The sequence below is a fragment of the Quercus robur genome, chromosome 3 (assembly GCF_932294415.1).
Source record: "Quercus robur chromosome 3, dhQueRobu3.1, whole genome shotgun sequence".
NCBI lineage: Eukaryota > Viridiplantae > Streptophyta > Magnoliopsida > Fagales > Fagaceae > Quercus > Quercus robur.
The window spans coordinates 37,071,309-37,096,493 of NC_065536.1; the positions used below are offsets into that span (position 1 = coordinate 37,071,309).

At 37.2% G+C, this 25,185-nt stretch overlaps 1 protein-coding gene across 1 annotated transcript; it reads right to left on the minus strand.

Moving 5' to 3' along the window:
• Window positions 1-18,655: 18,655 nt before the first annotated feature.
• On the minus strand, window positions 18,656-24,961 carry LOC126717955 (phosphate transporter PHO1 homolog 1). The gene is made up of 14 exons (XM_050419960.1): window positions 24,421-24,961; window positions 24,031-24,331; window positions 23,285-23,705; window positions 23,091-23,139; window positions 22,912-22,983; window positions 22,468-22,597; window positions 21,257-21,386; window positions 20,812-21,061; window positions 20,606-20,710; window positions 20,364-20,408; window positions 20,111-20,257; window positions 19,690-19,971; window positions 19,157-19,293; window positions 18,656-19,017 (listed from the first exon to the last, which is right to left on the minus strand). Exons 1-14 carry the CDS (start codon window positions 24,736-24,738, stop codon window positions 18,927-18,929), a joined length of 2,478 nt encoding a protein of 825 aa, XP_050275917.1. The 5' UTR covers window positions 24,739-24,961; the 3' UTR covers window positions 18,656-18,926.
• Between the last annotated feature and the right edge of the window lie 224 nt (window positions 24,962-25,185).

The window sequence follows — 25,185 nt, forward strand, 5'->3', positions numbered from 1 at the left end:
AGTTTATTACACGATGAAGATCATGAAGTTGCTTGGTCACAAAACCCAACAGTGTACAAACACAACAGCTTCTTCACAAGAAAGATGAACTAGGGAAAATTCTGTCTTCGATCACAATTTGCTTGAACAAAACTTTGCTTAATACTTATGCAACTTGTGTCACTTTTGACGGCCCTTAAAATAATCCTTATATATGTCTAGCATTATGAGAAAAGAGAGCCTAAACACATAATCACGGATTGGATGAAAAACGAAAATTTGAGTTTCATAAACCTCGATAGATACCCTATCTATCGAGTTGTTGTCGAGCCATGAGATTTAGACAGCTCTAAGTCTCGATAGATGCTAGCTGTCATGCTAGCTATCGAGCTTTAATGAACAGCATTTTTCACACTTGATTCTTGGACAGACTTGCATAGCTTTAACACTTGAACTTGAAACCTTGTTTCTTGAAATATTAAACACATCCTAGATCTACCAAATTACAAGTAAAGTGCGTTTTGTCAAAGGATTTGCCAATTACATAAAATAGTGACATATGTTCCCAACATGTGCAACACATATGTCCTAACAATCTCTCCCTTTGGCAATCCGTGACAAAATCACGACAAACAAATGAGATATGAAAGAAGTCATAAATCACTCAACTCATATTCACTTGTTGAATACAATAAAATCTATCCTAACACAAACTCTTGAAAAACTTTGCAAGAAGAGAGTTTATGGCAAGTAGACTTTGACAACCTGTATTTCTGAAACACTTTAAACAAAACTCATCAAGGCATGTTAGTGTGAAACAGAAATAATAGATTTCATACAAGTTATAAGAAGCATGTGCATAAAGAGAGAAAAGAAACAACACATGAAAGGGTAGGTGAAAAATATACATCAATATGTAAAGAATATAAGTGCAATGTATGTCAAAATGGTCACAAGACTCATGTACAAGAGATTAATGTATCTAAAGTAGACAGAAAAGAAAAAGATACATAAAATCCTCATTACATCCCTCAAAATTAACACTCCCCCTAACAAAAATCTCCTAAACTAACTCTCCCCCTAACTATGACTACTTTTATAACCAAAACTACTCCCCCTTTTTGCCACGAGTGACAAATGCTAAGAGTGTCAAGTAGACATCTTGACAACACTAGAAGAGCTAGCATCTCCATCATCCTCATCATCGGAAGCAGTAGCATCATCATCATCATCATCATCATCATCATCCTCAGAAGCCTCTGGAGTAGGTGGAGAAGAAGTAACAAAGCCACCCATGACCACCTAGCATCGTGTAATATGACTAACACGGGTGTTCACCTAACACAACTCATCGCTAAGAGTGTCGAGGTGAGCATCCATGCTCTGAAGCTGCGCCATGATGTCCCCAAGAGTCACACCACTCGTAAAAGAAGAGGGAGCAGATGTGGATGGAGCCGAAGGAGTGGGAGGAGCTGCTGACTCGGATCGCCTCGACCAAAATTGTGCCTTGCTCCATTTAACGGTAGCGGTACCTATAGCACCCATAACAGAGAAGTGGTTGGACAAGGGAAAGGGAACAGAAAAATGGTGTAAAATCCTCGTGATAGCGGAAGGGAAGATGAGCTTATCATGGATCACTGAATCCCTATACACATCTATGATAGAAAGAATGAAATGAAAGGGAAAATCTATACTGAGATGCTCAGAAAATGAAAGCAAAAACTGAGCATGGGGCTCTGTAATAGAGTTATAATGAGATAAGGGATGTAAAACAAAAGTCATGACCATGTTAAGAAAATGAGGGCCTTTAGCAAAGCTCGAACAATAAGTGAACTGACACTTACCCCAATCAGAAGGGCACTCATAAAAAGAAGAAATAAGCTTATCTTTAGACACAGGCTTAAGACGATCACAACCAGGGTAGTCAAGATGCTCTACCCTACGGACACAGAGCACATCGGATACAATATCCGGTGTGACAACAATACGGGTACCTCGAACGCGAGTAACAAAAAGAGGTACTGAAAAATCAAATTCATGCATGCTGGAGTAGAACTCCTGGATCAACATGGACGGACAGGTGACCAAGATGTCACACAGTGACTCCCATTGCCTACTGTGGATGATAGTGGGAAGGTTAGTGTCGGAGAAGTCCAACAAGATGACTTGGCATTTAGAATGAATGCCTCGTCAGGAAAAGTTCTCAAAGAAGTCCTATTTGTCCTTCTCATCACGAAACCGGACATGTGAGGGAGTAGGATCAGAAGAGTGGATGCCCCGGAATGAAAAGGGTTCCGGGACGGACTAGATTTGCATTTGGGTGCCATTGAAGCATACTAATGCAAATAGAAGAGAGAAAGGGAGAAAGAAACAATTAGAAAAGTCCCAAGCAGCAAGAATATATTAAAATAAATTGAATAGAATGTACGTATGCTTGGGAATGCATGAACATGTGACATTTAAAGGTAATTGCATCATGGGCTCAGCCCAATCCAATCCTACCAGCACACAATCAGTTACACATATATAACACACATCTAGATGCATGAAAATATAGTTGTAATCCACATGGGATGCAATGCATGAAGTGTTAAGATCATATAAGCATAACCTAACCCAAAAATTTCACCAAAACTTCATCAATTTCGAAAAACCCCAAATTTTAAAAAAAAATTCCCAAAATCAAGGTCAGAATGCATGAACATGTATGATGAAAGTCAAGAAAAGAGATCATACCTATGAAAATGCAAGCAAACGATCAAGGAAAGAGTAGGGAAGATGAAGGGGTTGAGTTGAGAGTGTTTGGGAGTGAGAGAGATGAGAAACTGTCAAGAGAGATCCAAGAAATGAGATCAGAAATTACAACGCACATATATATAGAAGCCTCATAAAGCTCGATCGATCAAGATGTCTCGAGGAGCTATCGAGCTTTAAAATGCGTCTTCTAGCTGTCGAGCCAGCTATCGAGGATTTGTCGAGTATCAAACAACAGAATTCTTCACAAAGAAGCTTGATGGATCGAGGTAGCTGTCGAGGAGCTATTGAGGGGACGGAAAGTTTCTCAATTGATCCACTTAGCTTTCGAGAGGTGTTGAGATTGCGATAAAAAGCAACTAAAGAGCTCGATAGATAAGCTATGTGTCGAGAGGTGTCGAGGAGCTGTCTAGATTGCTTAAAAACAGTTTTTCAAAGAAGATAAAAACATAGACATGAATGCAATCAAACATGCAACTCAACCAAGGATCCAAACAACATTTTTGAACTCTCAAAATCATCTCTCAACAATAAAAAGTGTTAAGCACATAGATTCCAAAACACACGCACATACACACACTAAACAAATCTAACCAATTTTATATTTCAAAAACAAGTCAAGACAGTTTAGTGAGCATACATTAACACATGTAAACCTTCTGATGGCCAAGTCACATTGTACCTGCATATGTATCAAAAGTAGCAAAGAATATTAGGTGTTGTGTGTAAAAAACATTGCAAGATTTTATAAGTGTTTACATGTTATGACGATTTGAAATATGAGAAAATCACTTTAACTCATACACAATCATAACTGTTTAATGGGACTATCACCTTCGAGGTACATCCTATAACTCCCACATCTCCTAGAATACACGCTTGTAATCATATATAAAGCATTTTTATTCTTTTTGCTTTTTTATTTTCTTTGCACATTTTTCTTTTTGAGCAAATCATGCATGGACATATAAGAGAGAGAAAAGAAATATCCAATTATGTTAAGCATTTTGACATTTCACTTTTGCTATGCCGAATCATACAAATGTCATTTCATGATTAGTAGGCAACAATGGTGAGATGGTTATTTATGCCTTTCATGAAATGGTTATTTATGTCTTTTTCTTATGATTTTCTAGTCGTTTCTATCAAAAAGAGTGATACGAGTATTACATACAAGAGATTACTTAATCTTACTCATCACAAATACGAGCCACAATACTCACTTTCTTAGTTGTGCATAGAGATGCTCATCTAAGCTACAAAAGATACAAAGTTTAAAAAACTTTGCTTCAATGGTCATCTAATGTACACAAGTACCAATGTACACATACACACACTGTTTTTTATATTTTTTTGATTTTTCAATTTTTTTATATGAAAAAAAAAAAAAAAAAAACTAAAACTGAAAAGAAAACAAACAAAAAAAAAGCAATAACTCAAAATAATATGGCAAAACACACAAGTAATGCAAACAAAAAAACAAGAAAAGGAGAGAGAAATAGTGACAGAATCACTTAGAGCCATTTTCTTTCCACACCTTGGAAGAACTTTTCCGTTTAGTGAACTCTTGATTTGGCGGTGGGCGGGAAGAGTTAAAACCATTCAAGTTTGAAAGGAACATAAGAGCTTTGAGAAGATCTCCAAGAGGAGCAAAAGAGGATGGAAACTGATTCTGGTTTCTTGATGCCATCATGCCATTGCTCTATTGAGTGGCTAACCACTTATAGCAATTAGGTCGAGTATGACCAGCTGCTCCATAGTGATGACAGAAATGCTGCTTTTTTCTGTTTTGGCTTTTGAGAGTGTCCCTTCTTAGCCCTAGGGTTCTTACTTTTTTTCTTATCAAGCTTAGGGGATGCTCCTGAGATAGATTTACCCTTGTCTATGTTCTTACTAGCTAATTCATTTTTAACATCATTATTCTTAGTTTCAACATTATTAGTAGGAGGAACAAAACAGTAGTACTAGTAGAAGCAATACTAGGAGAAGAGAAATCATACCCTAAACTGGTTCGATTGAAAGTAGATTTTTGAAGACTTGGCATCTCATTGAGATTAGTGCTTGAAGTTCTTTCTAGCTAAGCTCTGACTTGGAACAGTTCTACCTTAAGCTTCTTGGTCTTCTCAGCCAAGAAGTTATTCTCAAACCTCAGTGCTCCAATAGTCTGATTTGCTTCATCAAACATTGTAGAGATTTCTTCTCGCTCAAGCTCCACATCACTAAGCGTCTTGGTGGCCAACCTATACATCTTCTCATGCTTTTTTGAGATCTTGTATAACTTTGTATAAGCTGTGTGGATGTCATCTCGTTCATCCATCTTCTTAAACTTGGACTCCACCAGTTCCTCTTCTTCATCCATATCTTCAACAATCCCCTCAGACTGACAATGGCAATGAAGGCATTCAGGATTTCGTCTTCCTCATTGTCGGAATCATCCTTAGGCTCAGTGTCGCTCAATGTAGTAGCAAATGCCTTGCTCTTCCCAATGGTCTTGAGATACGTAAAGCACTTTTGTTTCATATTTCCAAAGCCTTGACACCCGAAGCACTTTGGTCCTGAGGGAAAAGTGTACTGACCACCATCCTTAGCATCCTTCTTCCCTTTGTCTTGGCTCTTGAACTGTAAGGAGCTACATTGCCTATGGTCCTTGTTGAAGCCCTTCCCATTTGCATTTTTCATGAACTTCTTGAATTGTTTGGTGATGTAGGACATCATCTTAGAATCTTCATCATTTGAAGACTTATCCGTATCACTGCTCTTGGCCTTCAGTGTCATGCTCTTGCTCTTGCCCAATTTCCCGATTCTAGACAAACCCAACTCATAGGTCTGTAGATTGCCAATTAGCTCTATCAAAAGAATTTGGTCAATATCCTTCGATTCCTCAATTGCGGTGATCTTGGCATGAAATCTCTTGGGTAGAGATCTGAGCACCTTTCTCACAATCTTGGGTTCAGGAATGGTTTCCCCAAGATTAAAAACTGAGTTTACTATGTCCTTGAGCTTGGCATAGAACTCATCGAATGACTAATCCTCCTCCATCTTGATTTCTTTGAAGCTTGTAGTTAACCTTTAAAGCTTCGAATCCTTGACAGCCATGGTTCCTTCATAGGTTGTCTGGAGGATGGTCTATGCTTCCTTAACAGTTTCAGTGGAGGATATCTTCTTGAACTCCTCATTTGTAACCGCACTGAATAAGGCATTCAATGCCCTGCTGTTGAAGTTTACCGCCTTGATCTTAGTTAGCATAATCCCAATCGGCCAATGCTTCCTTCCTCTTGGTCCAGCCTATCTCCGCAACTTGTCACACTTTCTCATCTAGAGACTGTAAGAAAGCTCTCATGCGTACTTTCCAATATGCATAGTTAATGCCATAAAAAAAAAGGAGGTATGATAAGAGGCTATCCTCTATCCATGACAAATAGGGGTCAATGGATCACACAACAAAGATTAACCTTAATCAGAGTATGCCTACTCTGATACCACTTTATAGGCCAAAAAACGTATTGACCCCTTATGATAAATTAATTAGCCAATTTTATTAATTAATTAAATTAACATGCAATGTACGTGGTAGTACAAACAAATCACCAATTAAACTAAGTATGCAGTGGAAAATAAATTGACACGATGATTTATTTACGAATGAGGAAAACCTACACGGCAAAAACCCTACCGGGTGATTTTAAGGTCACCACTCCCGAGAATCCATTATTATCAAAACAAGCGGTTACAAGTAAAGGAATCCCAATACCTTATACCAACCTAAAATTGAACCCTTACCCCAATATCCAATTAGACTTGTTCTGTAGTGACAATCTCTCCTTTCAATGCACGGCTCCTAGTACGTGACTAACCAATTGTGCGGATCTCAGTACTCGACTTCAATCACCAACTAAAGAAGGTTGTTGGCTGCAAAGTTCTTCAGTTCATCACACGATGAAGATCATGAAGTTGTTTGGTCACAAAACCTTACGGTGTATAAACACAACAACTTCTTCACAAGAAAGATGAACTAGGGTAAATTCTGTCTTCGATCACAATTTGCTTGAACAAAACTTTGCTCAATACTTGTGCAACTTATGTCACCTTTGACGGCCCTTAAAATAATCCTTATATATGTCTAGGATTGTGAGAAAAGAAAGCCTAAACATATAATCACAGATGTGATGAAAAATAGACTCGAAAATCTAAGTTTCATAAACCTCGACAGATACCTTATCTGTCGAGCTGCTATTGAGTCACGGGATTCAGACAGCTCTAAGTCTTGATAGATGCTAGCTGTCGAACTTTAATGAACAACACTTTTCACACTTGATTCTTGGACAAACTTGCATGACTTTAACACTTGAACTTGAAACCTTGTTTCTTGAAGCATTAAACACATCCAAGATCTACCAAATTACAAGTAAAGTGCGTTTTGTCAAAAGATTAACCAATTACATAAAATAGTGACATATGTTCCTAACATGTGTAACACATATGTCCTAACACTGAAGTTGTTACCACTGGTTCCTTCATCTTCCTCATCATTGGATTCCTCTACTATCCCCATTGACTTCACTTCAGTGTGCTCCCCAAGCTCTTCCACTAGCAAACTCAAATCATCTGAAGATTGTACGGGAGCAATGGCCATGAATGCAGAGTAGTATCCCTCTCCGTCACAGCTTTCTTCCGAGTTTGAATTAGAGGAGTCTGTGTCACTAAGAGTAGTGGCATACACTTTTCCCTTCCCTCTCAAATAGTTAGGATACTCCTTCTTGAGATGTCCATGACCGCTACATTCATAGCACTTGATTGCTTGAGAGGATTGAGAATCCTTCCCATCTTTCTTCTTGAAATCCTTTTTCTCCTTCCAGGAATTTGCGAATTTTCTCTTCTTAGCAAACTTTCCATTCTTTTTGAACTTCAAGAACTTTCGGAAGTTCTTATCAAGATGCGCCACATCCTTTTTGACCTCATCCTCATCAGATGAGTCTTGAGCTTCCACTCTCTCATTGATTGTCTTTAGAGCAAGAGATATGCTCTTCCTTTGTGATGGTAGAGATAGCTCATAGGTTTGAAGTGAGCCAATAAGTTCTTGAACTTTAATCTCATCAAGGTCCTTGCTCTCTTCAATGGTAGTAACTTTTACACGGAAGCTCTTTGGTAATGATCATAGAATGTTTCTCACAATCTTGGAGTCCTTCCAAGTTAAAATTTCCAATTACCACCTCATTTAGCTTTCCATAAAATGAGTTGAATGACTCGTCTTCACTCATCTTCAGCTCTTCGAAGCGTATGGTAAGCATTTGCAGCTTGGTGTCCTTCACCTTTTTGGTTCCCTTATAAGTTGTTTCCAAAATTTGCCATGCCTCCTTAGCAATTGTAACATGAGAAATCCTGTGAAACTCATCAGAAGAAACACCACAGAAAATAGCATTTAAAGCCTTGCTATTAGCGTTAGCTGCCACAAAGGCTGCATTATCCCATTCGGATTTGGCGGCCTCCGGCCTAGTCCATCCTATATCTACAGCATCCCAAACACTTTCATCAATGGAACATAGGAATGCCCTCATACGGACTTTCCAAAATGCATAGTTGCTCCCATCAAAGTATGGAGGAGAATTGAGCAATTGAGATCGATCCATCTCAAAAGGGGTCCAGGATCACACTTAGGTAATTAAACCACAGCAAGTGCACCTGCTCTGATACCAATTGAAAATTCAAATAGCATATAAAACACCAATGAACATTTAGACCCCTAAATAAAAAATTACCAACACAAGCTTATAATCAAACAATATATGTGCGGAATATGAAATATAAGCTATATCCAAATTGGTAACACACTTTAAACCATAATTAAATACAATCACAATGGTAATTAAAAGGTAAAGAGTAAAGGAAGAGAGATGCAAAAACAAAGATAATAAGGCAATGTGTTATCGAAGAGGAAACCGAAGTACTCGGCTAAAAACCTCTCCGCCGCCCTCCAAGTAATCAATAATCCACTAGAGAATAAAGTTGAGATACATGAAAAGCATAAGACCCTCCAAGCTTCTTGCTCTAACAGAGTTATGCTGAACCTTGTCTTCTCTAGCTTATCGGATCTCGCAATCACCCATTGCATCAACCAAATGAATTGGTCCCTTTTGAATTGCTTCCCAAGCACTAAAACACCTCCTCACTGATTTGGGTATGGTGAGATAAGGATTTGGCAAAATGTACCTCTCAAGGATATGTCAATGGAGAGGGTAAGAGTAGAGGAATTTGGAGAATCAAATGATGAATTTTGTGGATGAGTCAATCTTGTTTTTCTCTAGGGTTTCTCTCTCAAAATTCTTTTTGGAAGCTCTCAATGTTTCGTGGGTATGAGGGTATTTATAGTAGTGTGTATGAGGAATGTGAAAAGTCAATTTCAACCAAACAGGGCATTCTGGCAACTCAACCTTGCGACTGGAACGAGTCGCGAGTTTGTGCCACAAGCTAACTACTTGGCCAGACTAGAAGTTTTGTCCTGTAGTGCTCCAGCTGTTGTGACCCTTTAGCTCCCCTGCATGCTTCACATGTGTGACACCTTTGGTGACTTGCCAGTTGCGAGATCCAGTCGTAAGGCTCTTCTTAAGTGCACATATCTTGAGTTTTCTTCACACTCTCTCATACACTACCCTTACATAAATCCCACCTAAATACAGGGTATCTAATTGCTAAATTACAAGCAAATTTAGCACGGAATAAAGCCAATACATAATTGAATAAATTTGACCTTACATTTGCAAAAGAAGCAGTTGCAGTATGTAAGATGACAGTTTTCAAGAAACAAATATATGCAAGTTGCAAGATGATAGTTTGCAAGATAAATGCATGGATATGGCTTGCAAGAGCAAGATGCATAGTTTAGCCTAGATACATAAGCCACAAATGAGAAAAAGAAGAAAGATTGACCTCAATGAGCTTCCAAGCCCCACAAGCTAGCGCAAGGTTCTTCGGCTAAGTGTATCTAAGGAAGGGTAAAAATAGGCAAGACACGCCTGCCCCTAGTAGGCCTCTCGAGCCTCCCCAAAGTCGCGGAAGAGGCTTATAATTTTCCTTGATGTAGAAGTATCAGATCATCTCATTGGAGTACCTCCTCCCGAGCAAGTCAATGTCCAACTGAATGCCTAACTCACCCTCCAAGTTTATTAGGGCCCCATCGCACCTAAGGCCGGTCATACGGTGGAAGTCGTGGGGAGTAACCATCATTTCCCTGTTAACAATGTGGAAGGTGTGGGTAGTGTCTCACCACCTCTCAATCAAAGTCTGCACCCAAATGGCACTGGCAGATCTTTCCATTAGTAAACAGATGATTAGCTTAAAATCTACTGCACGAATGTTGGCCCTCCTTTCTGTGGTAAGGACCCTGTACCATGCCACCACACTGTTGGTACTGCCCCAACACGAAAATGGGGGTGAAATCTGCAAAAGGATGAAAAGAAGGTGTTACATTTGCATTTGGATGAGAAACAGATGAAACAGAAGTGAAATTATGGTTTCTACTTGGCAACATGCACATGTTGGTCCGTGTCCACGTACTTAGGCACCAAGTACGCATACGCAAGTTGGAAACCACGTGTGTATGAAGTCAAGAACAAATATCTATATGTATGAATAGGACTATGTACGCATGAAGTCTAGCTACACATGCATGAACTTAAGCTACGTACGCAGGCTCAAACCCACATATGCCTGAATAGAGACAATGGGTCGTTCTTTGACATTTCCAAGCATATTTCAACCAGTACTCATCCTAAACATGTTCCTATCTCTCTTAAGGTGTTAGGTTTTCAACTAAATCCACCCCACAGCAAAACCCAAGCATTTACAAATCCAAAAACATATTAAATTGAAAGATCAAAGGAAAATGAGAAAATGAGAAAAGTTGAGAAAACTTACCGATCTAGCCCTTGCACCCTCTAAAAGATGATCTTGTGGCCAGTATGTCAATGGAGGGGACTCATTTAGCTTCACCACCCTGCTCCAATGTGTTAGGTTAAGGACGTCACTTGAGAGCACATAGGAGGCTTTCTTGGACTTAGGTGTCATGGAGAAGATGAGAGAGTTTGGGAGAGGAAGAGAGTTTTCGGGAAAGAAGAGATTAGATGCTGAGAAAATGAGAAAGAGGTAGGGAGTTTTGGTTGAGAGAAAAAGATGGAAGTTGGAGGGTTAGAGAGAATGTGAAGAGATGAGGACGATGAAGGAAAAAAAAAGAAGAAATAGAAAAGAAATGGTTGGTAACCGTTAAGGAAATTTGAAGAGGCGGGAATGCATTGGTGGCTAAACTACATGTAGTTTAATAATGATATAGGAAGTGCAAAAGAAGATTAAAGAATGCATTAGAAATGACAGAAATACCTTTAGTAGGGTAAAAGACATGAAAGCCCTCAAAGCATCCCCTAGTGGATTGAAAGCATCAAAACATCCCTTAGTAGATCATAAGTATGGACACAACGGGGAGTCGCTACCTAGTTTTTGCAATGATCTAGGAACCATATATACAGCGTCCTCTCAAGGAAGGACCTGCTAATCTTACTACCAAAGATATGGGTTCAGAGTTAAGGTATGGTTTTGGGAAGGTGTTAGGCACCTAAAACTGCCTAACCCTAAGGTTGGCTTTCCATTATTGTGTCTTATGTCTAAACCCTATTAAAGGCACACTCAATATTGTATCTATACCCACGCACACACTAGTATACATCTAAGCATACAACATGGCATCAATCATCCCAAAATAAGACTTAATCATACATCTATCATGGCATAACATAAACCCTAGCACGTTATTATCATGCATATTTTATCCAAGGTAGCAATATAGGCATAGAAAGATCCAAGCAAACATGTGATTACATCTATACTTCAAGAAGAACTTAACCAAACAAACATGTTTATCTCTATCATCAAGGCAAAATCATATTCAAAGATGCATAGGAATGTGAATGCATGACTTACCTCACTTACTTTGCAGTAACTCAGCACCTATGGCATTTATGCATGAACATGTGAATGCATGTTCATGGCATCAAAACAAGAAAACATGAGGCAAACCCTAATTTAAAACCATATGAAATTAGAAACAAAATCGAAAAAATTAGGGTTTCTAGGTAAGATCATGCGCACGCATGAACAAGCCTGTGTACGTAGCTAAGATTATGTGCACATAAGTTTTAGCCTAGAAACCCTAGCAACACAAAAACTAAAGCAGAGCTTCAAAATGATAAATCTAACATCCTAACATGCTTATAATATAAATCTAAACAACCTAAACTAAGAACAAATATATCAAAGATAAACAAAATAAAATCAACTTTTAAACATGCATTGGATCTAACAATAAACAAGAACAACATCATTATATCAAATCATATCAACTTTCCAATCAAAACATGATAAGACAAAAAATAAAATAAAAACAAAACATATTTCTATGCATGAATAACATATAAATTAACTAAGAACAAAAAAACACAAATTATAAAAGAAACAAATCAAGGAAAAGCCTTGAAAAGAGACTCACCTTGCTATAGAATACAAACTTCATTGATATTTAACTAGCCCCTCAATGCCTATACAACAAGATTCAATGAGATATCAAGGTAAATAGAAGATTTCAATAGTTTATATGTAATCACAACTCAAAAATAAGATTAGTTTTGAAAAGGTTTTGAGAAATTCAATTGAGAACAAGTTTTTGCCTTAAAACTGACTAAAGAGAGGTTTTTTTATTTTTTTTATATGATTAAAAAAAAAGTAATTAGGTCTATGTGTGAGTTTAGAGAAGATGTAATAGAGTTTTTAGAGAAGATGGAGGCAAAAATAAACTCTCTCTAGCTAGAGTTTGAGTTTGTAGGCATAAGGATGTATTTATAGGTTTAAACTAGGGTTTTCAACCTTATTATTAGGGTTTTAGATGTTCCAAAGGGTCTAGGGGCCAGGCCCCATTAAAGAGGGAGGTTTTGGGCCCTAAATCATGAATTTTTGGGCCTCTGGAAAGTGGCTTGTGAACACAAGTTTGAACCTACATACGCATGCATGCTCCCCGCATATGCATGCGTCCCTAGAAATCCTAATTTTGACAACTCTAATGGCCCAACTTCAAACGGCCATAACTCACTCAATATTAATCCAAATTAGGCAAAATTTGTGTTTGAATTGAAGCCCAAGATGTCTACTCTGTAATGAAACTGTAATGCCCCAATTTGATTAATTGTGTGATGTGTGTGGGTGTGTGATGAGTCCCATATCGGGTATTTACTAGGTTGAAATGAGTTTTATTAACAACTGCAAGGAGCTTCAATTGTGACTAGTCCTTTTGAGGTGTAGCGCAGATGTGGCTAGCACTTTTCCTTGAGTCGTTACATATGGTATCAGTGCCGGCCCGGTAACCCCGTGTGGGCTCAGAGACACTACCCCACAAAGTGGGCCCTAACGAGGACGTTAGGGATTTAAGTGGGGGAGATTGTGATGCCCCAATTTGATTGATTGATTGTGTTATGTGTGTGGGTGTGTGATAAGTCCCACATCAGGTATTTATTGGGTAGTTTTGGGCTTTATTAACAACTACAAAGAGTCTTAATTGTGACTAGTCCTTTTGAGGTATAGCGCAGATATGATTAGCGCTTTTCCTTGGGTCGTTACAGAAACAAATCTGACTCAAACATTATTTGTAGATCAAAAGTTATGGTTAAAACAATGAGCAAAGGTCATTTTTCATCACTATTTTCAAATCGATTTGAGCACTTTTGAGTTGTGATTACTTCTAAACTATCAAAATAACTTCAATTACCTTTTTTAGACATGTCAAGCTCATCATTGGGACTGGGGACTAAAGTTTATTAACTGAGTACAAAATAAAGTGTCTAGAATAAGTCACCAAGAAAGCTCCCCGTGAGTTCAAACTATCAAAAAAATCCCCAGTAAAGCACAGTATCATGGAAGTGCCCCCACACAGGTCCAAAACACCAAGGCAACCCCCTTGTGAGTTATGAAGAAAATATTCCCCAGGGAGTTGATAAAACCCCATCACGGGTGAAATCAGCACAAGTTCCCTTGTGAGCCATGAAGGAGAAGAAGAAATTTCCCTAATGGGTCACACATTACCAAAGGATTCCTCACCTCCAAACTTCTCAGAAAATTATCTTCCCTAGTGAACTACATATGAAGAAGACTCCCTTGTGAGTCACCAACACACTCTTTAGCAAATCATACTTCCTAGTGAGTCATTCATCATCCTTAGTGGATCTTTCACCCGAGACTCCCTCGTGAGCCAGAACAACAAGGCCACTCATGAACATATCCCATGGGAATTGAATATGTAAGCACGGGCCACACACCTGTCAAGCAAGTCACAACATAGAATTTGTGCACATATCCTTCAGGAATTGAACATGTAGGCATATCATATAGAACATATGCACATATCCTGAGGGAACTAAATATTTAGGCACAATAGAAGAGGTAGAGATAGAGACAGAGACCAAGGTCACCCTGAGGACGAGCCTCACCAGAAGAGGTAGAGATAGTGATAAAGAAGACAAGTTTTATCCAGAGGCGCAAGCCACCCAAAGAAGTTTGAGGCAAGAGCCCTAGATGGCCACCACAAAGATGTATCCTTTTAAGCTCGTAAGAGCACCTTGTTTGTTTGATTGGTGGTTGCAGCTATTGGCTTTGTTTTTTTTTTTTTTTTTAGTGACTTTAGGATAATGAGTCACTCGTCTTTTGCTTGCAATTAGCAAAACAGGTTCTAGGATAGTGAACCTATCATTGCTCATTTCCGGAGCAACAAGGGTAGGAATTCAGACATACGAATCCCACGTAACTTTGTGGAGTTGCAACCCGCCCTATGTATCCTGTTGTGTGCTGTGTGTATGGGTTAGGCCCAAGCCATATGTCAAAAAAAAAATGTCCTGTCTCTTATTCTTTTGATTCCGTTAGTGAAGCTCATAAATCAAAAGAGGGGCATATGTAGACACCACATTTTGTACCCTTTGCGACTTGGGCCCCCATTCCCCAATGATGCAAAAATTCTAAGGCCTAAAGTTGGTTTAGAGCCCAATTAGATTACAAATTGACTTGAGAGATGTTAAAATGGAAAATATAACTTTTTATGAGCAAATAAATTTACTTTTGGAAAATAAAAGGCTAGGAAAACCCTTGGCCTGCGTACATAGGTAAGAACTTGCGTACGTAGGTCTGATGCATATGTACGTAGCCACGGACCTGCACACGCAACTAGGGTTCCAAAAACTATGAATGGAAAGTTTTTTTTGCATTAATGTTGAGGTTTGGAATGAGTCCTACATTGTTTGGGAGTCATTCCAAACCCCTATTTTCTCATTATATAAAGCCATACATGACATTTTTTCAAGAACACACAGAAAAGCCTAAGAGAAAACCTAAGATTCGCTAGAAATAGTGAATCAAAGAGGGAGTTTTTCTCAAAACATACTCAAATCAATTTTATTTTGATCGAGACCTTTTCTGGTCTTGATCCTCGAATTTTGAAGTTTACTAATCATTTTTGTTTGGTTGTGTATAGATTTGACTAAGGGAGCGGTCAAAATCAAGTCAAAGAGCTTTCTGTTATGACGTATATGTTCTAACCTATTTTCTTTCTTTTCTGCTTTTAATCTTGTTTTAATCTTGTTTATTTTCTTTATTTGTGTTTAGATATGTTTGTTTAGTTTAGGTTTTGTTGTTTTTGGTGTAAAAGCATGCTAGGTTGCAAGATTTGTTGTTTTAAAGTTCTACTCTTCTTTATTTGTTTCTGAGTTTCTAGGCTAGGGTTCTTCAAGCGTGTCTACGTACGCATGTTTATGTATGCATACGCAGGCTTGTAGTATGCATATGCATACAACTGACTTGCGCACGCAGGCCTATGTATGTGCAGGCATACTTGTGCCCAGAAACTCTAATTTAGGTTTTCTGCTTTTGTTTCTTTGTCTTTTTCATATCATAGGCCCCTATTTTGTCCCTTTTTATGCTTCTTAAGTCTCTATTCCTCTATTTAATTGTTTTTTTTTCCTTTAACATACTAGATTAGGGTTTTCTTTCCTCTTCTTGTTTTAATACCATGAACATGCATTCATATGTCCATTCATTGATGCATAGGTGTTAAGATGCAGTAAGGTAAGTAAGGTAAGTCATGCGTTCACATGAGCATGCATTGATTTGAATATGATCTTTTTTGGACGATGAACATGGATGAGGTTTGTTTGTTTGTCTTTTTCCTCAATAATGAAATGCAATAACATGTTTGTTTGATTATTCCACGATTTGTTTGCTACCTTGGATATGATGTATGCTTGCTTGCTACCATGCCTATGTTCTACCTTGACCATGATATGATGCCATATGAGGTGAGATGCTTTTGATAGGAACATGCTAGGGTTTGTGATGGTTGATATGTATGGTAGATGTGTGCTAGGTTTTATATGTTTGCCATGATAGATGTATGTTAGGGTTTGGGATGAAACACCATGTTGTATGCTTAGATGTATACTAGTATGTGTGTGTGTGTGTGTGTGTTTAAGATGCAATGTTGAATGTGCCTTTAATAGGATTAAGAGACGAGACACAATGAGTGCAAGCCGACCCATGGGTCAGGCGATCTTGGGTGTCTAACACCTTCCCAAGACCGTACCTAAACTCCGAACTCATACTTTGGTAGAAAGATTAAGTCCTTCCACGTAAGGGCGCTATATTCATGGTTCCTAGACAATAAAACTAGGTGGCAATCATTTTCTTTGCCTCGGTCCATTCAGCCGAGACGTGCTCCCCAAACCACACATGGCACTCACAGCAATTCATACCACAGATCTTCATAACACCTACATTCAACAGTGGATTGGAACTATTCTACTCAAACATAAAAGAATGGACCAAGACATGATGCATTATTTGCAAGCAGTTTTTACTACTCTCTAGACCATTTGGACTCATAGAAACCTGGTGATCCATGAAGGAAAAAACCCAAATCCTTTGGAAGTTATTCTAACTGCTTAATTTCTAACTTGCAGGTACCAAGAAGCTTTTAGTAGCTGCTCTCTTTCTTCCCATATATCTACAGATTAGCATCGACCTCAACAAAGATTTGGAGGTCCTTGGCAATTGATCATCAAAGTTGCTGGAGCTAGGAAGAAGAAAGCTAGGAGATGTGGTTTTGTCTATGAAGCCAAAAATATGCAAGGAAACATCATCTTCCAAGGTGTTTCAAGCTATGCAACCGAGACAATTCCCAATGCCATCCAAGAAGCAATGGTGGAAGCAGCTATAAAAGCTAGGAGCCTTGGATTCAATCAATTTTTTTTTCTAAGTGATAGTAGAAGATCGGTTCAAGTTACGAACAAGGAAATAGCTCCCAGTTGGAAGGAAAGGACTTTAATGGCAGATTTGACTCATTTACATAAGAATGGCCTAACTTATCACTCTGTTTTTGTGTCCAAGATAGTTCTTTGTAATATTAGTTACCTAGCTAATTTGGCAGTTAGAATGCCAATTCACTGCAGTTGGGTCAACCCAACCTTTATGTAAGAGTCTTGTTTCTCCTTGAAATGGTATCAAAAGAAGAGCGATCATTTTCTCTTCAGTTTCTAAAGAAATCCTTTAGTAGAATGCATGTTAGATTTTGAGATTCTATGATAATATGTAGATCCTAGTCTCTTGCATGATTTTCTTTAGATTTTGATTCTCATGGTTAATATATGATGTGTTGTCGGTCCACATGATCAAATATGTAGATCTAGGGTTGTTCATAAATGTTAATCTTAGATCTATGATTGCTTGTTATTAAAGGTTTCAGATCTATTATTTTCTCATTAAAAATTCATTGCTTTCACATATGAAGTCAGATCTATATATATATATATATATATATATATATATTTTAATTACATCTAAAACCAAATCTCTATTTTTCTTATTCAAGACTCATTGTTTTTCACATCTAAAACCAGATCTATATTTTTCTCATTCAAAACTCATTGTTTTTCACATCCAAAATATAGATTTGTATTTTGCTCATTTAAATTTCATAGTTTTTCTATCCAAAAACCAGATCTGTATTTTTCTTATTCAAACATTCATAATCTTTCTATCCAAAAATCAGATCTGTATTTTTCTCATCAAAACTCATTGTTTTTCCCATAAATAACTAGATCTATATTTTCCGCGCATAGCACAAGTCTACTACTAGTATTTTTATAAATTTTGGTCATTCATATCCTTGGTTCATTTTAAATAAAAATAGTCAAGAATAGTCTTTCTTTGATGATCTCTCTTTCATTGGCTGATTGACTCCTTCTATCGCTGTTTCATAAGGAAAATATGTTATCAAAAGCTATCATTTATCACAGGAAAATCTGATGGTGGAAAATGCTGTCGATTATATACTTTTATCATATGGCTAAGTGGAACTCCCACTTCATGTGGTGGTCACAGTTATTAACAAAGTCTATTGAAAAAGCAGTTAGTCTTATGAGAGACGGTATTGGCAACAAAAATTTTCAATGGAGTTGTATCGAGTTAATGATAAATTTTGGAATACCAATTTAGAACACTTGATACAAAAGCAGAGTACATTTAAAATTTAATGTGAGATAATTTAAAATTAGAATAAATTAGCTTAATCCTTTGTTGGAGCTTCCATTAAAAAGTAGGAAGTAGGAACAGACCTCAACTTTCTTTTTCTTGCAATTCACATCTTTTATAAGCATACAGTGTAACCATTTGTGATGGAAATTAGTTGCACAGCTGTATTAGTAGTAGCAGGGTAACAAAAATGTCCCCACAAGGGCCACAAAGCGGGGCTGTTTCAAGCAAGGCAGTACATCTTTTTGTTGGTGGTGGTGTTGTTGTTGGGTGAGTAAGAAAGCAGGGCAGAATGTCAGTAAAGAGAAAAACAAAAATGTGTAACAAGTCGGTCAAGGCGTCAACTAGTTAATAACACAATTGCGCCTTTTGCATTACTTTTCTCTTCATTGTTGAATAAAAATTTTGTATACAAGTATGTACCTTGTTCCCAACATACAATGAACAATATGAAGAAAGTTGATGTGTTTTTACATCAACTTGGGTTGGTTGGGTGAGTAGACTACAACAAGGTTCCTCTCGGGCGTATTTGTCCGAGAAACATTTATGATCCTGAATAGAATTCCATAAGCTACTGTTACCAATTGGCATCAATCTTCCTCATCCACTTCGTGAAAAGGAAGTGGTACTGTCTTGACTGCCCTGAAGTGGCCTGCATTATTTACTTGCTCATTCTCCAACCTGGACCATTGGAACATTTCTTCATTAGATCAGCATTGAAAAGGATATATAAGTTTTAATGATTTCAATTTTAAGGTTATTCTGCACTATTAGTGTAGCTGAAACACATGATTTAACGAATCCCAGAATGTCATATTACCTGAAAAAATTCCACAGCCCCCTCCTAATGACCTCAAGGGCTGCTAAAAATAGAGCAGTGACTCTGTCGTCAACTTGTTGAAATTTGTAATGGAGAACAGTTTGCAACCAAGCAAGCCTGAGAATAAGATTCAATCCCTGCATGGCATACCAAAGTTTTCACTTAAATATGGCTTTGAAAATGAAGGGCCTACATTTTTAACCCAAAAATAAATCAAAATTGTTGATAAGAGTGCTTATTAAATCTCAGACAACCTTTCATTTTTTGTTCCTATCTTGTTTTGGGTGGACTAGAGTGAGAATCTTACTTGAGATTGAAAAATGGCATTATCTGTTTTTTATGTTAAGAATATGTTCATTGTCCACTTTGTGATATTTTATCCTGATCATAACAAATAGCCAAGTTGATTGTCCGATAAGAATCACTTGGTAGGTGCTAATGTCAAGGAGTTTAAGTTGTCAATTATATGCCAATGGCCCATAGACTTGCTAAAATGTCCTAATTTAAAGAGAAAAAAGGGCCACAGCATATACCATGGCGAAGTAGTAAATGATCTTTCGTCGAAGCATTAATTCATTCCTAAGCCAGGGGTTCTTGGAATTCATTTGGAGCAAACCCCAGTCTTTTACAAAGTCCCAATACAATTGGTACACTGTTGCAGAACTGGACACGACCACAACAAGACAGAGCCATCCAGCACCCTCCTTTTCTTTCTCAAAGGCCACCTTGGCTCCAGCTGCTAACATTGCTGATACATATTTACCTAGATTGATAAGGTGGCTTGTCTGTCCCTCATCAAACCACCGCCTAGCACACTGCAAGTCCAATTAAGTGGAATATTCTATCAATTTCAATTTAATATTTTTGAGAAAAGGAGATTGATGTAACATTTGATACACTTGGTAATCGAGGTACTAATTTAGGAAATGAGATGGAAAGGTGGATATAATGTACCTGCATTGCCCTCCAATAATATGGTAGAAAGGAAACTGCATAAGCAAGATCCTGGTAATGCTTGTTGCAATACCCATAGTCCTCATTTTTATAGCTCCGTGTTATGTAGTAACATGCCACAGATTCAAGATTTCTGAGCATTGGGATCTGTTCAAAACAATATAGTTATTTTATTAGTGATCTGTAAGATTTAAGACATCTTATGAGTATTTAGATTTACATGAGTTATTTCTTATTTAGTGCCTAAACCAACCTGACTACAAAGTTGATCAGCCATGAAGAAGTCCAGCATTACAACCTGGAGACCATAAGATAAATGAATTAGGTGATTCTTTTTTTTTTTTTTTTTGGGTATAAATATAATGGGTTACAGCTATTTTAGCTCCTAAGGATCATAATTGCAATTGATTTCAATTCAATGGATAACAGTAAAAGCATATCAGAATGATCTTATTTTAATATAATGATGATGGAATGTTGGAAGCAACGCAGTACCTTGTACAGAGGTGATAAAATGATGTTCCTTATCACACGAAGGAAACGATAACGGCTTGATCGATAGATGATATTGAAGGGGCACACAAGTACTAGCAAGAAGATCTGACATACATGACAAGATCAATTCAAAATTTGCAATCTTTAAGGAAAGCTATTGAACAGATAAAGGCCTATTCTACTATGCATTTGGATCAAGAAATTACCAATACGAGAAGACCGGGGATAGCTTGGACTTCAGCAAAAGTATACCCTTTGGTAAGTAGTGATAAATGAGCAAACATGACCCCAATTACAGCAGTCATCGAGGTGGTACATATTAAGAACACATCTCTGTACTTAAGTTCCCTGGTGGGGCTTAGCTCAAATATGAAGCTATAGTTTATACGAGCCTTTCTCCAAGCAAAAATGTTGCAGCCATACAGAAAGAAGTGTAAAAACAGTAGGCTGAACATGCTGCAATTAATAAGTTTGTTTTGTTAGCCACGTTTTACACATTATGCAAATCTGATGAATTTTGTATAGAGTAAAACTTGGGTAGTTGTACCTTAATTTCTCCTATCAAAATCAACCATGTGGTTGCATTTATCAATAAACCAAATAGTTAAATTTAATTGTCCTTTAAACAAAAAACATTGTACAAATACTTGCCTTAGTACAGGATAGGCTGTTTCCATATAAACTGAGTCTGAAGGTGGCTTCGGCCGTCCATACACATCCATCATATGAGCCACGATGACATATCCAGCAAATAGCGCTAAGAAGCATCCAGTGAATAACCCTGATTATATATGAAGAGATTAGTTTATTAATCTAAAAAATAAAAAGAAGAAGAGATTAGGTTAAAATTGTATCAATTTTGAGTCATACATGGATTTTATTTTATTTTTTATTTGAGGATAGAAATCCTACTCTAACCTAGTTAAATGTATGTGTGCGAAACTCTCTTCTAAAAACTTGAATTCTAACTCTTGTCCCCCAACCTTATAAGAAGTCGTACTTTTGGAGTAATCATCACACCAAAAGTATGCAAAGGTTACAAATTTTTTTTTATCTTAATCTGCTATAGATTTGGATTTAATTAATACAAGAATGTTTATTCAAGTACGGATTATTGGTTTTCAACAATAGATCTTTACAATGATTATAAATTTATATTGTTTTTATGTATATATATATATATATATATATTTTCTTTTTTCATTTATTTATCTATATATTTTTGCTAAAGCAAGGATCGTGAATGACTAGACCAAACAACTCCCCAGCGTGGTCAACTGATCATGTAAAGCTGCTCACTTTAGGACAAACTTTATGTGTGCACTGCCATAGTGCAAAACCTATGGTGGATTACAATAATTGACATTTGAAAGATTAAAAGAAAGTTAATGATGTTTCATAGAAATTAAGTCATGGAGTCCTAGTGTCCAAGTAGTACGTCATAAATGGGTACTTAACACGTATTTCTTGGTGTCCATGCAACACACTAGGTACTACACTCAGGAAACTAACTAGGGCTGCCCTCAGGGTGTTGATGGACTTTTTAAGGTTCAATATTATTTCAGTCATCTTTGTCTCAAACTTAACAATGGCGTAGCATGGGACCTGACCTGTGCTTTATCATCCACCCAAAAAAGTGGACTAGCCACAGCTTTTCATTGGAAAAGGCTTAGTGGCCTAATGGGTCCATCTATACTTCGGTTTTATTTAAATTCTAGTAGTATTATTTGGTTACAAAGTGAAAGAGCTTAAATAAAGCTCTCCACTGAATCATTGATAATTTTTAGATATATTTAAAGTCACTTAAATTAAAAAATGTTATCTGGGTTTCTGTTTTTTAATCTAAGAATTTGGGTACTCACCAATGAAGAAGGTAACAGCATGTGAGTCTTTACGCTGTAGTGGTTTAAGATATTTCATGGCCTTTCTTCGGTCTTCATCAGCAAAGTGCTTGATAAATAGCTCCTCAACTTCGTCTGCTAAGTTCATCACCTGTCATTTCTGAGTCTAATAAGCAAACTACTTCACAATCACATAGTTGTTCTCGAATCATAAGTGTCAGACAGGCATATCTAAGTTTGATTTACATGATCTGTGGTACAGACATGGATAATAGGATCAATGGCCACTTTACATTGTCGGCAAAAAAATTTTCAGCTGAAAGGATGTTTGGTGGCCAACACTTTCACATCCAATCATAATATCATGCAAATTTGTTCTGTACCATAGAAATCATGATGGCTGATAGGCTTTAGATATTTCAGTTGCTAGCTAGCTAGTCTTTTATTTCGGCTTTATTGCTTTACCTTGTCTGAGCTGTTGAAATAGGATCTCTCAACCTCTTTGTGATAAATTGGAAGAACTTGTTTTCCAGTAACCTGAAAAATTCCAAAAAATTGGTTTTTTTTTTTTTTTTTTCCTTTCACATATGTCAATCAAAATGAAAGACTCAAAATAAACTTTACGTAGTCACCAATTTACTTACTTTGTCAAACTTCTTCAATATCTTCATAAATGCAAGCATGTTCAGGGTCCTGAAAATCATTTTTGTTGTGGATAACACGTAAGATCTTCACTGAAATTAAAAACAGTATAACTATGATTTTTTTCTTTTCATTTTTTATCTTTTAAGGACTTGTTTAATATTCTTGGACATAGAGGTTAATTAGTGTATTATACCTGTAAGTTTTGAGATAGCCTAACCCTTTATAGAGCTCAACATAAGCTCCTCTAATCATCTTCTCTGCATGATGCAACTTTGTTCTGTTAACCTGTAGCTTACGGCCTTCTGGACCGCATTTTTTTGAAGAAGGATTCATCAAATCCTCCCACACTATATAACTAAGTGCCGAGAAGGTACGAGTGGGCGTTGTCAGAGGAATGTTAATCCTTAAGTTCTTTCCTTGGCAATTGAAAACACGTCCTGAGAGTGTCCTCATTTTCCCATCTTCTCTTCTCATCTGCATCAGCGAATTCCCCACATCATCTGATGATTCTGAGCTAAGAGAGTCTGTGAACGGCACATCATTTTTTCCGGTGTCATCTATGTTGTTCTCTTGTGGCTGGTCTTGTTCTGTTCTATCCTTAACAGAGTCCTCTTCTGTAACAAAAAAATTTGTGAGACAAAATTACACATTTCCTTGCAAGGAAGAATGAAAAATCTTGTACTAGTTGTTCAAAATAGAACTTTTGTTGTTTCAAATTACTACAAACAATACAGAAATGTGGGTTGTATATGTATGAGTGTGCGCAAAATGTACGTGTAATTGATGTATGCATATGAACTAATTTTAAAAGATGTGACACGTATTTACATCATTTGAGAATCCCTTTGAATTGGTTATACCACAAGTCAAAGTTGAAACACATTGGTTTCTCATTTTATTTGATTGCAATTGAAAGAGACAGAGTTGATTGTTATGTACCACATGTAATGGTGCATGAAATAGACGGATCCTCCTTGGATTCTTGAGCTATAGCTCCTTTGCCCCGTTGTTTCTTGAATACTGTTTTGACCTCAATCAGGATCTCCATTTGTTTCTTCAAACTTTCCCCTCTTTCCATGAACTCGGCCTCCTTGTCTCTGAAGAACTGATTCACTTTGTTAAGTTGGTGGTCCAAACATGCAAAAAATTCTTTGGTAGCATCAGTATCCGCAAACTGCTCAAGCAGTTCAGTCTCATACATATCGCCCTTACTAGCTGAAGATGCAAGTTTCTTATGAACCTGATAGTTGGTAGACCACATTAGTCCATACACATATTAGTGAAAAAAACAGAGTACATATTGTTCAAGAAAAGAAGTGATATATATACTTGAATTGCTCCATGGTCTTTATGTTGATGGCCAAATAAAGAGAACCTTTTCCTAAAGTTGGAGAAGAGGGTATTGGGTATAGAGTTAGTTTGTTGCTTGGTGGGTGTGTTGGTGTTGTTGTCAGTAGTGGTGTTAAGGAGATGGATTTTTTTGAGGTCTTTTTTGAGTTGCCAATAATCAACAAAAGCTTCTTTCCATTCAGGCACAAGCTGACCCTCAAACTGCTTAGAGAACTTCACCATCTTGTTGTTCTTCTCTATCTGTGCCTTGATTTCAGAGAGAAAAGTGAGTGGTTGTGTTTGATGTGTAGTAGGCATGTGAGTGTGTTTCAATGGAAGGCCATGATGACATTATTTATGGGATGGAAAAGGGGGAGTAAGGAAACTGATAGATTCGCTAGTACTGATGCTCGACAGCACATTCTAAAATATCCTTAGCACTTATACTGTCCTATATCCCCCCACTTGAAGGCTACGGACTCATGGAGGTCAGGTTCGCCGGAAAAATGAACAAACTTCTCGGCCAAAACATATTCACATTATAAGAATTTTGAAGAGGGTGGGGGGAATTTAAAGTAAATTTTAGTGGGACCAAGCCTACCCATTTCATTATGCATGAAAACAATTTATTTATTTATTTTTTTTTTAGAGGATAAAATTAGTTACACATACCTTGTAACACAAATTTTTTGAACTTAAATTGTAAGATGAGTTGAAGATATGATTTCAGTTTTAAAATCGTATCTTAGATTCCAATTCAAAAAA

Excerpts from the sequence above, each read along its gene's own strand:
- LOC126717955 (XM_050419960.1), bottom strand. The coding sequence starts at position 24,738 with ATGCCTACTACACATCAAACACAACCACTCACTTTTCTCTCTGAAATC. Across the intron at positions 22,598-22,911 it reads ATTTCAACAGCTCAGACAAG|GTGATGAACTTAGCAGACGA; the intron begins GTAAAGCAATAA and ends CAGAAATGACAG. Across the intron at positions 21,387-22,467 it reads TGCTGTTACCTTCTTCATTG|GGTTATTCACTGGATGCTTC; the intron begins GTGAGTACCCAA and ends ATATATAATCAG.